Source organism: Peromyscus californicus, unplaced genomic scaffold (genome assembly GCF_007827085.1).
Source record: "Peromyscus californicus insignis strain IS unplaced genomic scaffold, ASM782708v3 Scaffold_14__1_contigs__length_90479793_seg_2, whole genome shotgun sequence".
Classification (NCBI taxonomy): domain Eukaryota; kingdom Metazoa; phylum Chordata; class Mammalia; order Rodentia; family Cricetidae; genus Peromyscus; species Peromyscus californicus.
The window spans coordinates 22702083-22718140 of NW_026294436.1; the positions used below are offsets into that span (position 1 = coordinate 22702083).

A 16058-nucleotide genomic window follows, 5' to 3' on the forward strand; every position below is an offset into this window, starting at 1 on the left:
CGAGGTCACGTAACTGGTGACGGCGGAGCAGGGATGGGGAGTCAGATCTCTCTGACATCACTGTGCTGTACTGCTGGATGTGACAGCTTGACACAGAGAGGCTGCTCTGGGAAACCAGTGAGCCCAGCTGGTCAGGATGAGACGACGTATTTGTGCAAGGCCTTTAAGGGTGAGTGGAATTCTTCTGAGAGGCATTTGGAAGGCAGCTGAGGCTGTGTCAAAGTTGGAGTGAGTCACACATTCACAATGTGCTTATTTTGAATACACCACACTCCAGCTGTTTAAACGTCTCCCAGAGTAGAAATATTAGTAACATGAAGAGTGAAAACTTCTACCTAGTCTTTTCTATTTTTCTGCTTTTCTCACCCCCACCCACATTAGTTAGGAAAGGGAAGGTGTGAGGTGTGAGGCATCAGTACCTTGACTCCATCCTTGAACCAGGTGCCAGGTCCCATGTCACTGGTGAGGGTACAGGAAAGTATGGCAGCTTCCCCCTGCTGCACCTCCGTATCCACCAGACCCCGAGAGAAGTGGTCCATGGAGCCTAGAGAGACACAAAGTCCCCAAAGCCCAGCCTCTTATGCCCTGGCTTGCATTGAATTCTGGGAGGCCTCCATGGTCCTGCCCACAGGACTCAGCCAGAACCAATGCCCAACTTCCTGTTTTCCTAGGCTGATGTGTAAGGTAGATGAAGAGCATCTCCCCGCCCCCGAGTACCACAGATGGGGATTCTGAGTCACAGGGGCAAGCTAATATGCAGGGACTTTGGACAAGCAGTTTCAAGAGTTAATATCCAGCAGATGTTTGAGTTTCACACAGCTTGGAACCCCGGGGAGGGAAAAGGAGAGGCTCCTCCCTGAATTTGCAAGGGATTCTAGAAAACGGAGACACTGGTAGGGATGAGTTCCCATGCTAAAGGTAGAAATAGCATGTGGGCACCCCAGTATCCAGCGACCTTACCCTCTGGCTCCACCCTAAGGGAGCCAGCAGTTGGAGTACCTACCTCGGGCCTCCGCAGAAGAGCCAGGACCAGGCTTGTATCTGGATCTGGGGCTCTGGGTAGCATCTTGTCCCTGGCCACAGACATCTGGCCTTCCCTCTTGGGTATCTCTCCTGCTGTCAAGAATCCTGTGGGGGTCTTGCCTCCCATCTTCACTCCAAGATTCTCTCAGAGACCCTCTGTCCTCACTGCTAGTCCAATGCCCCAGACCTCTGGCCCTCTCTGTAGCCCCTCTCTTGGTTGATCCAACTTCAGTCCCAAACTGTGGCTGATACTTGCTTCCATAGGGACCAGGCTTCCTGCCTGACCAGCCAGGGCCTTTCCTTCCCTGCCCTTCATACTTCTCTGAGTCCCCAGATCCTTGGACCTTGCCAGTCTTAGCCTCCCAGGATCCCCACTCCTGGAGAGACCCTCTTTGATCTCCCTGCCCTGTCTGTAGTTGAAAACCTGGCTCCTGGATTCCTCCCGATACACTTCCGAAGTCCCTTCTGCCTAATGGACTATCTAATTCATCCTGGGATTCCTGGGGTTTTGACGTGGCACCATCTCCACGCATGGTGGAGTTCCTTCTGCCATGGACATTCGAGCCCTCTGTCAAGCCAGCCCCGCCCCTTCTAAAACCCGAGTCTCTGCTCTCCGAGGAGCACAGACCTTGCCATTCACCGGCAGCCTCTTGGCCTGTCACAGAGCCCCTGCCCTTAGAGGCTCTTTGCCCTTCCTGGGTTTGTCTGAAAATGGCATCATTCTCCCCCAGTGAGCTAGAAGCCCTGAAGCCGCCTCGAACCTGGTCTTCCCAGCCTGGAGGCCGAGTATGGCTCATATCCTGCCCACTGTCCCGTCCTGACATAAACTTGGTCTCTCTCCCTGGTGTAGAACTGCTCTCTCTCACCTGACCTGCTCCTGACAAGCTCCCAGAACCTGCTTCCCTCCTCCTGCCTTTCAGGGAGTCTCCACATTCCTGAGGTGTCCCTTCCCCCTGGCCAGCCACTCTACACCTGCCTGTTGTCCCCAAGCCTGACTGACTAAAGTCCCAATCATTTCCTGACTCCAGAGCAGCTACCCCAGACCCACCCTCACCGCCCACTGTCCCGCTACCATCAAGAAGCCTGGAAGTCCCCACAGCTCCCGCTTGGTCTACAGATCCTCCCTCCCCACTGGGAGTCCCACTGTCCCTAGGGGACCCTGGGAACCCAGAACCATCTTTCCATTCCCTGATACCTGGTTTTCCCACAGAACCCATAGCCCCCAAGGCTTCAGGGATTCCCGAGGGTCCACAGCCCCCAAGACCGTTCTTGACACCCTGGCCACCTGAAAAGATATGTGGCCCTCCTGGTGTCCCCAGCTCCCCGTGGCCCATAGCACGGTCCCTGTGTGCTGTACCACCTGTAGTGTCCGGTATGCCAGCCATCTCAGAGCCCACCCCAGGCCTTGTCTCAGCTGCAGGCCCCATTCCTCTGCCATCCTCGGAGCTTGTGTCTACCTCTGTTGCTGCCTGGGATCCTGACCCAAGACCCATGGATTCATGTTCTCTGGGTGCAGCCGGTGACCCTGGTCCTCCTTGCCTTCCTGAACCATCTGCATAGTGCTTTTTACTCTCTGATCCCCTTTTCCCAGGCCCCACTGAGCTTCCCCTGTAACCAACCTCCTCATTCCCGGAGTCCATTCGTCCTGTTTCCCCCAAGCCGTCCCTGGAACCTGACTCAGTCCATGACAAAATGTCTCCAGAATGCTCTAAACCACCTTGATAACTGGCCTCGTCCCTTAATGAAATAATGTCAGAGGCTCCTAAACCATTCTTGTGACCTGCTTTATTCCCTAATTCCCTCACCCTATGGCCCTGGGTGTCATTCTTATAACCTGCCTCACTCCCGGATCCCATAGCTCCGGAACACCCAATATCATTCCTAGAATCTACCCTGCACCCTGATCCCATGGCCCCAGAGCCCCCAGCTGCATTTGTATAACTTGCCTCACCTGCTGGTCCCATTCCTCTGAGGCCTCCTGAGCCTTCTCTATATACTGTCTCACCATCTGGCCCTGTTCTCCCGGACCCAAGACCCTTTGACCCTGTTCTCTCAGACCCAGGACCCCTTGACCCTGTTCTCTCAGACCCAGAACCCCTTGACCCTGTTCTCTCAGACCCAGGACCCTTTGACCCTGTTCTCTCAGACCCAGGACCCCTTGACCCTGTTCTCTCAGACCCAGGACCCTTTGACCCTGTTCTCTCAGACCCAGGACCCCTTGACCCATCTCCATAAGCTGCTTTGTCCCCAATTCCCCAAGGCTCTGGAATTCCAGATCCATCCCTGTAACCTAACGCATGTCCAGATCCGTGAGCCCAGTGGCCTTGGGAATCAGCCTCATCATGAGGAGATAGCGCCTCAGGGTGCCTGGCTTTGTCCAAATTCCCAATTCCAACTCCAGAGGTCCTGGCACCAAGGAACCTTTCTCCATCACCTTCTTTGCCCCCTCTCCCCAGAGATCCTGGTCCCATGGGTAATGGAACCCCAGTGCCATCTTCAAAGTCTCCCTCGCTAAAGGCCCCCAGGACTCTGAAGCCCTCATAACCTCCAGTGTGACCCCGAGAACGTATTCTTCCAGAGTTCCCTGGTTCTGTTTCCATATGTCTGTCCCCAACCTTTCCCACTGCTCCAGAGGCCTTCATACCATCCCCACCCACAGATCCCACCATCTCAGGACTCCCTAAGTCACCATCAGAGTAGTGTTTCCCACCAGGGCCTGTTTGACCCTGGCCTTGAAATACGGCCCAGCGCTGAGCTTCATGAATGGGCAACCCATGAAGGCCACCTGATCCATTTCTGAGGCTGGTGTCTCTCCCAGACACCTTTCCTGGAGAACCACCCTGACCTTTGTTTCCAGACCACAATCCCCCGGACACCCCTGAGTCATGCCTGTAAGTACCCCATTCCCCAGCATCTGTTTCCACGGGTGCCCCACAGGTGGTTCTGCAACCAGTACCAAGACCCGACCCTGTTCCTTCTGGCACCCCTGAGCCACCATGATAAGTAACTCTATTCCTAGAACCTGTCCCTTCAGAGCACCTGGAACCCTCCTCATACCTAGACTCCACCCACCCTGGACCTCTTAAGCCACCCTTGTAGTCCATTCCTCCTCTGGACCCTTTTTCTCTAGACCTCCCTGACCCATTCCTGAAGTCTGGTTCAGATCCTACCGACCCTGGGTCTCTTAATCCTGCCATATCTCCCAGTGTACCCCCGGAGCCCTGGACACCCAGGCCTGGAGAGGGCACCAGCCTGTGGTTTCTGGCATCTGCCCTCTGACTAGACGCCATCAGTCTAGCTACTTGGGAACCATCCATGCTCCCTTCCTTCCCACCAGACCCAAGCACTCCAGGCCCAAAGTGGGCCCCAGTGTTTCTGAGATTGGACCACATGTCATCCTGAGGACCCATGTTTTCACACTCTGCTCTGCCTGGGTCCCCTGCTTCCCTTTGCCCCACTGTCCAGCTCTGAGGAAACCGGAGACTTCGAGAGCCGTCCTCCGACCTGCCCAAGGCTCCAGCCTGACCTTGGCCATCCCTTCCCTGGAGTTCTTCTAGGCCACCTTTCCAGTCCCTGGGATCTTCCAGGCCTGCAGGGACAGTTTCATAGCCCCTCCCCACAATGCCATGGCTACCCACCCCTTGCAAAGAGTGCTCAGCTTTGGCCTCGGGACTCCTGCACCCCAGAAGTTTCCTGCCTCCAGATAGCGATGGTTTCTGGGTGTCATTGCTAGTTGATGTCTGTCCTGGATATCCCCCTGCCTCCCAGTATACCCCAGCTTCTCCATGGCCAGCATCTCCACCTGCCTGAGTGCCCCAGCACTCAGGGTCCATGCCTACCTTGAGGCTGTGACCTCTTCCTCTAGGAAACTCGGGGATGCAAGGACTTCCTGCCCCATTGCAGCCTCTGGCTTCCCCCAGGCAGGCCCCATTAGCCCACCCTGTCCCTGCTCCCCTCTCTCTGCTCAGGTCACCCCTTCCTTCCATCTCATCCATAAGATCACCCCACGTTTCTGCCCCTTCCTTTTTCAGTTGAAAACCCTCAGCATCAGACTGGGATCCCCACAGCACCCTCTGCCCTGCCCCAGCTCCCCAGTGAGGGTCGCAGAGTTGTCCCGGGCCATGTCTGTCCAGTTCACGGCCACGGCCCTCTCTGGGTTCCTTTCCTTCTCTGTTGCTCTCAAGTCTTCCATCCTGACGGTGGCTGGGGCCAGCCTTCCAACCTCCTGCTGCCCCCGCTCTGCTATGACCTTGTCTTTCCACAAAGTCCAAATCTGATTCTGTGTCCCCTCCCTGGAGATGAGGCCTCCCAGGAAGGCTCCCACCACAGTCTCCCTCTCTGTGGGCCTGACTGTCTCCCGGAATCGTGACCCTGCCTTGCTCTCCTCCCAGAAAGCCCTTTTTGTTCTGCCCGGGGCCCCAGGCTGAATCAGCTGATCCTTCACCCCCCACCACGGAATAGCCGTGCTCGTCAAAGGCACCCCTGTCTGGGCCTGCTGTGAGCTGCGCCCCTCTAGTCTCCTTGAGGGAGCCCTGCTCTCTGGATTGCCCTCCCTTGCCGCTGACGCCCCAAGAGTCTTCTGCTTCTGAGGCCAGAGCTTCTGGAGTTTGCAGTCGGTGCTCAGTATCTGTGGTCTGAGGGCCTTTATCCTTCCCGCCTTCGGTAAGGCGTTATAATTACACCGAGGTCATTAGCCCATAGAGAGACAAGAGAAAAGACCTTGTTAAAGGAGAGCAAGGCAGCTGTCTAACATGGCTGCCTTGCCTAGCCCTCCCCCTCCCCATTGGAGGAAAAAAACAAGGATGCCCCGGCACATTGGTAGGTAACATCCCATCGCCTCCTCCCTGAGGCCTGTATCTACAGGCCACCCTGTCCTGCCACGTAGGTCGTGTGGTTTTGACACATACGCTCATGTGTCAAAGTTATGAACTTATCAAGCTGTTGTGGGTTTTAGAAGACCCACTTGTCCTGCTGTCTGCCTCACCCATGAACAATTCACAGTTTCCCCGGATCATGTTGCTCCCAGATGCCAATGCTTGGGAGGATTAGGGTATTTCCCGGTCCAGCCCAGGGGTTCCTCATTCACATCAAAATTGGATCACTGTCACAAGCCCTATCCCAAGTCTTGGGGGTCCTCCTGGACCTGAGGCCCCAGAGTAACCCTAAGAGATCTAACGGTGTACACACAGAGCTGGCCTTGGCTGGCCATGAAGAAGCTATATTGCACTAGCTCAAGAATTAATCTAAGGAGCCATCCTCATTCTCTCTAGTGAGAGAAGCATACAGAAGCAAACGATGAAGCAGAGGAGGCTCCCTGTCTGCACTCTGAGACCTTGTCTTGGGAAAGGCAGGGGGATTCAGAAGTGCGGCCACCCACCTTCAACCACCAGCCAGGCACTGGAGGCATGGAGTCCAGTGTTCAGGGAGTAGAGGCCCATATCTGAGCAACTGGTGCCCTTCACAACCAGCCGGTGGGTCAGTCCATCAGGGGACACAGAAACTTCGTATCTGTCACTGAGTCTCAGTGTTCGGTGCTGGAATTGCCAGGTAGCACTGGGACAAGGATTGGACAGTGTGCATTCAAAGACTGCGTCCCCCTGTTCCTCACAGCGGGTCTCTGCCAACGGGACCACCACTCTGGGGGGGATGGCTGCCATGGAAACAGGAAAGGGAGACATCAGCTTTGCAGCATGACACAGAGAGGTCTGAGCACCAGCGCTAGGAATTAAGAAACCTAGTCCACCCCAGTTTGCCACAGTCTTTGTGTCACCTCGGCTGGGTTGCCCCCTGACCCCAGCTTCTGTAACCACCACCAGGTCCTTACTGAAGGCATCAGTACCCCCCCCCCCACCCTCATACACACATAAAATGTGGGGTCGTGATCATATTATTGTCACCGAGTGATCTTAAATTCCCTTTTTACGAATGAGGAGACTGGGGCTTAAGACATTTATCAGCATAGGTTAGTCTCTGATAGAGTGTTATTCACTGATAATCCCAGCTACTGGGGAGGCTGAGGCAGAAGAACTACCAGTTCAAGGCCAGCCTGTAGCGTAGTGGGTTTGTGACTAGCCTGGACAGCTTGAGAGAGATCCTGTCTCAAAATAGAATGAGGAGCTGAGGGACTGGCATTTGCCTAGAATGAGCTAGGCCCCCAAAATAAAAAAAATGGCTTGTCCCATCCTGACAGCGAAGAGGTGACCGCTCCCAAGCCCATGCTCTTCTACCCGTGGCACACTGTTACTGGGCTTTCGAAGCCCATCCTAACCCCCCAGGCCTGCTGGATGCCCTTCTCTTGTTCCTCAGCCTGGGTTCAGCCCTGTTCTTTATGTCCTGCCCCAAGCTTCCTCCTCAGGCCTCCCCTTGTCTTTCCAAGAGGCTCCTGGTCAGGTGCTCTATAAGTGATGGAAACACGGGTCCTCCTGGGCACAGGGTGGAGTTCAAGGAGGGGCACCCTCAGGTGGGGGAAGGAACACAAGGAGCAGGAATGGAAAAGGCCTGAGCTGCACAGGCCTGGCGAGCCCAGGTGGAAATCCTTGCTCGGGAGTTGTGGGAGAGGATGACATTTATCGTAAGGGGTAATGTTATCACAAGAGGCCATGGTCTGGGTCGGATTTGAAACTATTCAGCTGCGACGGAAGGTCTACGGGCAGGAGATTGTCGTGTATGCCTGTATCCTTGACGCGTTCTGTCGAGCCCTGCCGGGTACCAAAGCAGACATATCTGGGTGCATCTCTCTTCCTAGTTGCCCTAGCAATGCAGCCATGTCACATGTACTCCCTTCCATAGCACCAGCATGGACCTTCTCCTCTCCTCTATGCAAATTTCTGTGGCAAATAACACTCACTGCTGGCCTCCAGCTCTGTGGAGAAGACCACAGCATCCTCCACCATGACCTGGTAAAGGCCAGCATCCTCGGGCCGCAGGTCCTGGATCAGGAAGTGGTAGCGTTTCCCCAGCCGTCTCAGACAGTGCTTGGTCTGGTTATCAAAGCCGTAGGGGATCATCTCACCATCCTGAAGTCAGAAAAGGATGGTTCAGGGCATCCGTGGGTCCAAAGAGCCTTCTAGCCTAGCTTCACTCTGGCTACTGCCAACAATTTTCTCTACTGGCCCAGGGCCAAAGACAACATGGTCCTAGAACCATGTGGGGGTTGTGGGATCAGGGCAGAGAGCAGAGCCTGGATATGGGTGCATGGGTCATGAGGTAGGTAGACATGTATGTTCTAAGAATGTCCAGACCTCTTTCTACGAGTGGAAAAAAAAAATCTATACAGTTTATGCAAGACATCTAAGATGGCTAATCCAGATTGCTGGGAAGAGAGTTGCTTTACAGCCCTGTGTGTTAGCAGGAGAGGTGACCCTATGACCTGGGACCAGCTCTTTCATCCACCAAGGGGAATGTTTGGAGAATGTCCTCCGGGCTGCACAAAACATAGTCAGTTTATACGTACGCTCATCCTTGCTGAGCCATACATAGATTTCCTACTAGCTGATAATTGACAATAGCTAACACTTACTAATGCTGTGTGCCAGGCATTATTTCAGGTACTTGAGACATTACAATAAAAGGAACAAAGACTCCCACAGATGGGAGAGAAAGACAAGTAGTAAGTACCATAAATAAGTGATTTGTATCTGGGAAAACAGAACTAAGAGACAAAGCAGGTTAAGGGGGGAAGGGCCTCAGAAGCACCAGGGAGGACCTGGGAGCACAGCAGATGCACTCGGGGGGATGAGAGGACTAACCACACGGATGTCAGAGGTGAGCACTCTAGGCACAGCGGGCAGCGACAGAGAAGGAGCAGGGACAAGGCCAAGGAGCAGGAACAGAGGAGCAGGGAGGAGGAGAGACAGGTGGGCAGAGCCAGGTCGCAGGGCAGACAAGTGTGCACAGTGTCATTTAGGCATTGCAGTATTCTATGAGGTAGCTCTTCTGATCCTTCACTTCATAGATGAGGAGACTGAGGCTCAGGAAAGATGCCTGGTCTGAGGTGATGGAGCCAGGGTGAATTTGGCTGCAGAAGAAGTGTATGCTTTGCTGCCCCCAATCCCACATACCCGTCCTGGCCTCACATGGTGGGCATGCGTTCAGAACTCTGTTCTGACCCTGATCTGCATTAGATTCTATATAGAGTAACAGGCCCAGCTCAAGGAGAGGTGAGAGGTGTCTGGAGACTGCCCACCACAGGGTGTGAGCTAACTCCAACTGAGAACCCCATGGGTGAGTGCTTACCACCTGGGTGTTCAAGATAGTTCCATGGGGTCCATCAATTCCCCCCCAGGACCCACAGCCCCCATCAGGTCCTATGGCCTCACCTTGTACAGGTAAATCTTGCTCTCAAGGTCCTTGAGATCCAGCTCCAGGTCAAACGTGGCGACCCCTTCCTTGGTGACCCTGATGTGTCTCAAGTTGTCAATGGCGTTGACATACTAGAGGGCAGACAAACCCATGAGAGGGACCCCAAAGCAGTTTCTCCGGGGCACTCCAAATTTTTGCAGGATCTGGTCTCAGCCCTCGCCCACAATGTACCTGAAGAGCAGGGGTTTATGGGGTTCTCAAGTGAGGATACTTAAACCCTCAAGAAAGAAAATTCAAAGATTAAAAAAAGTCAGGTGATGAAGGACAAAAAGAGAGGACTCTGGGTGTCCATTCATCTGTCCCACCTGCTGGTGAACATCACTAGGCAAAGCCGTGTGCTAGGCCACGTGTTGATATGGGTAAGAATGATTGAAAGAAAAGCCCTAGCTGGGAGGCTGGAGAAGCTACCTTCAAAATGCCACTTTCAGAATAACGAAAATAGGTTGTTTTCCAATCCCAGAAGGAAAATGCAGACTTATGTCAAGTTAGACACAAGAAGGAACTTCCCATGTAGTTTTTAAGATGCTTGAATCAGAGTATTAGAATCCCCAAGGAATCAGGCCCCAAGTCTGACAATAATGGCGATGACAGAGATGACAGGGGACAGTCACTAGACCTTACTATGTGTTAGGCTAATTGCTGTAAGCACATCCTCTTATTTATCCTCTCAACCCTACAAGGTAGATTTTGCTATAAACCTGTTATACATATGAGGACATCAAGACACTGGAGCCCTAATTTTCTAAAGTCCAGAGTTCAGTAAGATTCAGGCCCAGGTATTAAAACCCAGAGCAAGCTCAGAAGGCTGGATCCTTAGCAGAACCTCTCAGCGGGGCTAGATGGAGGTAGACTGTCCACCATATTGGGTTTTCCAAAGCCAGCTCTGGGTAGGTGTGTGGGGCTCCTCCAGGCCTTATGCTCCAACTAGGAGGTGGGAGCAGGGCCAGAATACCTGTGCCATTCTGTCCTCCTGTTCCTTCTTCATCTCCTGCAGCTTGCGCAGCATGCCCCGGAAGTCGACGATGCCATACTGCATACAGATCTTCTCATAGTCCTTACGGTCCGCGGTCATGAGCAGCTGCCACACCTGTGCAGACTCCATCTTTTTATCAGAGGCTGGAGGTGGGGTCCTGGGGATCAAGGCTGGTCGGTCAGAGGCCAGAGAAGTCCCATGTATGGACCAGCTGACCCTGGCAATCTGAGCGGTCTAGGGAAGCTGTCCTATGCATACTGGAAGAGCAGGCACAGAGGCTGAGATCTCTGGGGTGGACCATGATCTCAAGGGAAGGACCTAGACACTGGATGAGGCAAGCCTTACCCTGTGACTTTGCTTGGAGGGCCTCCTAACAACTGGTGACACTGATTTCTGAGTAGGATGTCTTTGGGTGGCAGTAAAGTTAGGATTGAAGTGTTCCGTTGCTTTAACGCATATTTTTAAATCACTGGGCAAGCGGGCCCTCCCATTTTGCAAACAGGACTGGGGGGAAAGAAGACTGACTCAGGGGTACAGAGCTTTGAAGTGGCAGGATCTGGATGCCCAGTTCATCTGGGTGCCCAGTTCATCTGGATGCCCAGTTCATCCGGATGCCCAGTTCTGTGCTCTTCCGTCCTCCCTTCTACTAGTGGCAGTCTGGCTCCTTCCTTTTATCAGAAGTGGAGGGTGAGCCCAGTTTTTTTATGGAAGGAGCTGAGGTGAGCACCATGTGAGCTTCCAAAATCCTCCAGACAGTCCCAGACCCACCTCTTTTTCAGCATCTTCCGAAAGTCCTTCAGCTCTGTCCTGAGGTCTAGAAAATAAGAAATAAGTCTTGAATCCCTGGTAGGGTCTGAAGCAAGGCTATATGGTCCAGGGCTGCTGATGCGAGTTTTTATTTTTCTATAAATTAATAATGCCCACAAGGTGTGCATGGTTATACCAGGTGGGGAGCAACATGCGAAGGCCCCAGAGGGGTGTTCTGACCAATCTACATACCCTCCTGAGGTTCCTTTTGCCTTTTTCGGTTCTTCCGAAAACCCACTGGACCATCCAAGGAGGAGAGGAGAGAGGTGGTATGCACAGACAGGGAAAGAAGCAAGATACTTGGATGGTCCTCCTGGGAACTGGACCAAGTCCCAGAGCCCTGGCCTTCCCACCTGTTCTATCCTTTAAGACACAACATCCAAGCGAAAGGGGGAGATGAGGGGGAGGATCTTCCATGAGCTTTGATACCTCAAAGCTTTATCATGAGCATCATTGCATGATGGGGAGACTCACTCACATGTCTACAGGGAAGTGGCAGGGATAAGGGAAGTGGCCACTGACAACCACGGCAAACTCAAGGGCATCCAAAGAGCATCTGACAGTTGCCAGTTCAGATGATGGGGCCTGAACTGCCAAACACATCAGATTCTGCTTTTTGATTATTCCCTCAGTCATTCATAATCCTCTTCTTTGTCATGTGCTTCCAATGGAGAGTCTGGGGAAACTCAATACATACACACTTCCTCCCTCTAGCAAATAACAGCTATCACGTGACATAGTGCTAGCCAATGACGTGCACACAAAAGCTACCAGGTTTTAGGAGTTTTCAGCTTTTGCTTCTTTGATGAGAGAGGCAGGTGTCCCCGCCCCCGCCCCCAGGGCCTCCCCTTTCCCTCTCCTCTCACTTGAGGGTGGATTAAGTTTGGCTCTGCAGTGACCAGTCAGCCTGCTGAGACCAGAAGAGTTTGCTCTCCTGTGACATTCAGAGCTGTAGAATGAGCCCTAGACTTTCATCTCAGAATTTCCTACTATGTGAAGTAATTCGGTATCTTTATTTCTTGGACTTCTCTTAGGATTTTCTGGTACTTAGAGAGGAGATGAATGTGTCAGCTTACTTGAGAGACTAGGTTTGCTTCCTCGAGAGGTATCAACCTTCCAATCATTACAGACTAAAAATATAAGGATCTTCAAACACCGTGCAAACCACAAAAAAAAAAAAAAATGTCTAATGTAAACCTGTACAAAATATCTGTTGTAGAGTGGGTAAACTGAGACCTGGGAGGGAAAAGAAAACGACTTAGCAGAAGACTAGAAACCAACACCTGGAGCCTGGGCCCACAGGGTGTGGCTGAAGGTGTGCCTTACTGGGCACAGGCAAACTGAGCACCACTGGGTGGAGCCAGGGCCCCTGCAAGAGACAGAGACGGAAGCACAGCCTCTGGGTCCTCCCTCCCCTCCTGCCGCCCTGTGGGTCCTCTGAGGGTGTTCTCTAGAGAAAGCCGATGCCCTGTGCACTGATGGGCTCACGGGACAAGCCCACCTTCAATGACGGTAAGCCTCACTGAGCACGTGGCTTCCCCGAAGGCATTCACTGCAGTGCAGCGGTACAGATCCGAGTCCTCTCCAGTCAGCTTGTTGATCTGTGGAGAAGCCGAGGGCAGGGGAACAGGGCTAACACTCCCTTCCTCCATGCACTACACACAGTTGTGGGTTGGAAGTATGACGAGGCACAGGCATGGGCTCTTTCCCCATGAAGCTCACAGTCTTGGAGCATGTACTCAGAGCAGAGGATGGATGTTCTTGCCATTGGAGGCTATATGGGTCTCAGAAAGAGCTTGCTCTGGGGGTCAGATGAACCTGACACTGGAGACTATCTCTGCCATGCATTACTAGCTACGGGACCTTGGGCAAGTTCCCCGACCTCTATAAATTTTAATTTCTTGGCTTATGAGATGGGGGTAATAATAACTCGAAAAGCAGTGAATGGTCAGGATTAACTCATGTCCTCTGTAATAAATGTTTGGTCCAGGGCCAGACACTTGTGAGTGTTCCACGGTTAGTGTCTACAACATTACTAATATTGACCCTAATTGATTGAGAGGGCAGGTACTGTTTGGTGACATGACAGATACATTCCAGTACACCTCCTGTAAGCTGAAAATATTATCAATTGAAAACTCGTTTAGTACTGCAAACCTACCAGATTTTGCCCTAACCTTGCCTGCCTTAATGTGAGACAGATTTCCACGGGCCTGCTGTTGGGAAAGATGATTAAGGCCATTTTATAAAAGGGGGTTCAATGTCTCATGTAATTCGGGAACACAATATGCTATAGAATACAGTTATCCGGCCGGGCAGTGATGGCGCACGCCTTTAATCCCAGCACTCGGGAGGCAGAGTCAGGAGGATCTCTGTGAGTTCGAGGCCAGCCTGGTCTACAGAAGGAGATCCAGGACAGGCACCAAAACTACACAAAACTTTCTCAAAAAGAAAAAAAAATACAGTTATCCTCTGACTGACGTAGGCTGCAGGCTGCTGCCATTGCTCAGGGTGAGTGACTCACACCTACATATTTCTCACCCATGAAAAGATCAGACTGAAAAATTAATTTGGTTTCTGTGGTTTCTGCATATTGCTTTTCCACCAAGGATCAAAACTTGCAAGTGGAACTATGATAAGTCAAGGGCTGTCTGTGCTCAGTTCAAGGTTGGGACACTTCATATGAACATTTAATTTTTAATACTCCATAGAGCATGTACTCTAATTATGCTATTCCATAGGTGAAGAAATAGAGGTAGAAAGAGACAAGTAAGTAGCTTTCCGAAGCCAAGGTGATGGGCCTGGGACTGTGACCCAGCAGTGGTCCAGGTGTGTTCGCAGAGGTATCATCAAACCTACCAGGGCATCTCCTGGCTCAAGAGACCTTGAACCATGGATTGAAGTTGAATAGACCCAACTGTGGAACTATCTCTTCCTCCCCTGGGGACTGATGACCTTAAGAATTTAAGGGACTCAGAAGAGACCCATGAGCCCCGGGGAGAAATGACTGCAACGCTCACCTGCAGCACATGCTCCTTGCTGCCAGGAGCAGAGGAGATCTGGTACTTGCTGGAGCTGCTGAGGTCTCCTTTGGTGCTCTGCCAGTACACTTCGGGTCTGGGCTCCCCACAGACCACCGCCCGAAAGATGGCATTTTTTCCTGTGGCAGGAAGAAGGAGCTTGGGGGTAGAGTGGCAATAGATGTCATTTAGACTTAAACTTACATCATCGTCCCTGGGGTAGGCTTCCCAGCTCTCTCTCCCAAAAGAAGTACCCGGCTTTGAGCCCCTTGACTTGGGACTCATCATGTCAGGTGGAAAGTTTCCAGGTGCCCAGAAGCAGTGCTGGCCTGAGGTCAACCATGCAGGGGCATAGTGTCCCCAGGAGAAAGATGTGGGGTGTTGTCTGCGGTTGCGGAGGTAAGCAGGGTAGGAGTGGGAGGCAGATTTCTCTGAGAGTGGGTGCATTAAGAGGCTAAGGTCTCTCCCAAACCAAGGAAGTGTGTGAGAATTTGTGACTTCAGTTCCTCCCATCTAGGGAGATCTTGGAAAGCAATGGCTGCTGGTACTCAAAGGAACTGGTCCTGAGACATAGGACTCCAGCCTCAGAGAAGACCCGCAGTTCCATGCAGGGCATGATGGCGTGGGAGCTACTTGACCCTCACGGAGCTCAGCTGCCTCCCGCCAGGGACATCTCAGCAGAAGAATCTGAAGGTCCCAGGGCCCTCCCTTGTGTCTCATGACCTTGTTTCGTATTTAGAAAAGTAAAATATCATACCATTGTTTTTCTTATACCAGAATGTTAACTAAAATTTATGGCAGGGATCATTTCCAGGGGAGAAACACCACTTCCCTGGGCGCTCCTGTGTGTGGTTTTTAAAACGGCACTCCTGAGCTAGCCTGTGAGCCACTAAACATGTGGCTCTTTAGGGCAAGATTGGAAGAAAAGGTAGGGGTGTGTGTGTGTGTGTGTGTGTGTGTGTGTGTGTGTGTGTGTGTGTATTCAGGCACACTCATGTGTATATACATATGTATGTGTGTCTAGAGACCAGAGGTCAGGTATCTTCTTTGTTCACACTCCACTTTTTTTTTATGTTTTTCCTTCACTTTTATGGGCATGGGTGTTTTGCCTTCATGCATGTCTGTGCAACACTTTTGTGTGATTCCCTCAAAGGCCAGAAGAGGGTGTAGGATCCCCTGGAACTGGAGTTACAGATATGTGAGTACTGAGAATCAAACCTCGGTCCTCTAGAACAGCCAGTAGTCTTAACTGCTGAGCCAACTCTCCAGCCCTCCTACCTAATTTTTGAGACAGGGTCTCAAGACCTGACACTCATCAATTGGCTAGATTGGCTGCCCAACAAGTCCCTGGAATCCTGCTAATTCTTTCTCCCCAGTGTGGGGACTACAGGCAAACTTTGTGCACCCTGTGCCCAGCCTTTTTCTTCCTTCCTTCCTTCCTTCCTTCCTTCCTTCCTTCCTTCCTTCCTTCCTTCCTTTCTTCTCTCTCTCTCTTTCTTTCTTTTTCTTTCTCTCTTTTTTTTTTTTTTTGGTTTTTCGAGACAGGGTTTCTCTGTGTAGCTTTGCGCCTTTCCTGGGACTCACTTGGTAGCCCAGGCTGGCCTCGAACTCACAGAGATCCGCCTGCCTCTGCCTCCCGAGTGCTGGGATTAAAGGCGTGCGCCACCACCGCCCGGCCCTTTCTCTCTTTTTTTATCCAGACAAGATTTCTCTGTGTAACAGCCCTGGCTGTCCTGGAAGTCACCTTGTAGACTAGGCTAGCCTCTGCCTCCCAAGTACTGGGATTAAAGGCATGCACCACCACTGCCCAGTTCAGTGTCCAGCTTTTTATGTGGGTACTAGGAATCCAAACTTAGGTCTCCATGCTTGTATAG

General features: G+C 52.2%; 1 protein-coding gene across 3 annotated transcripts in view; it reads right to left on the bottom strand.

The window, feature by feature from the left end:
* Positions 1-16058, bottom strand: part of Igfn1 (immunoglobulin like and fibronectin type III domain containing 1) — an 84797-nt gene that overhangs the window by 11584 nt on the left and 57155 nt on the right. For all 3 annotated transcript variants that reach the window (XM_052737060.1, XM_052737058.1, XM_052737059.1), the window contains exons 5-14: positions 14185-14324; positions 12666-12765; positions 11357-11401; positions 11126-11171; positions 10337-10514; positions 9342-9455; positions 7871-8039; positions 6401-6673; positions 1004-5680; positions 420-544 (exon numbers count right to left, since the gene is read on the bottom strand). In XM_052737060.1, the coding sequence (XP_052593020.1) occupies positions 420-544; positions 1004-5680; positions 6401-6673; positions 7871-8039; positions 9342-9455; positions 10337-10514; positions 11126-11171; positions 11357-11401; positions 12666-12765; positions 14185-14324 (5867 nt within the window). The remainder of the gene's footprint in view (positions 1-419; positions 545-1003; positions 5681-6400; positions 6674-7870; positions 8040-9341; positions 9456-10336; positions 10515-11125; positions 11172-11356; positions 11402-12665; positions 12766-14184; positions 14325-16058) is intronic.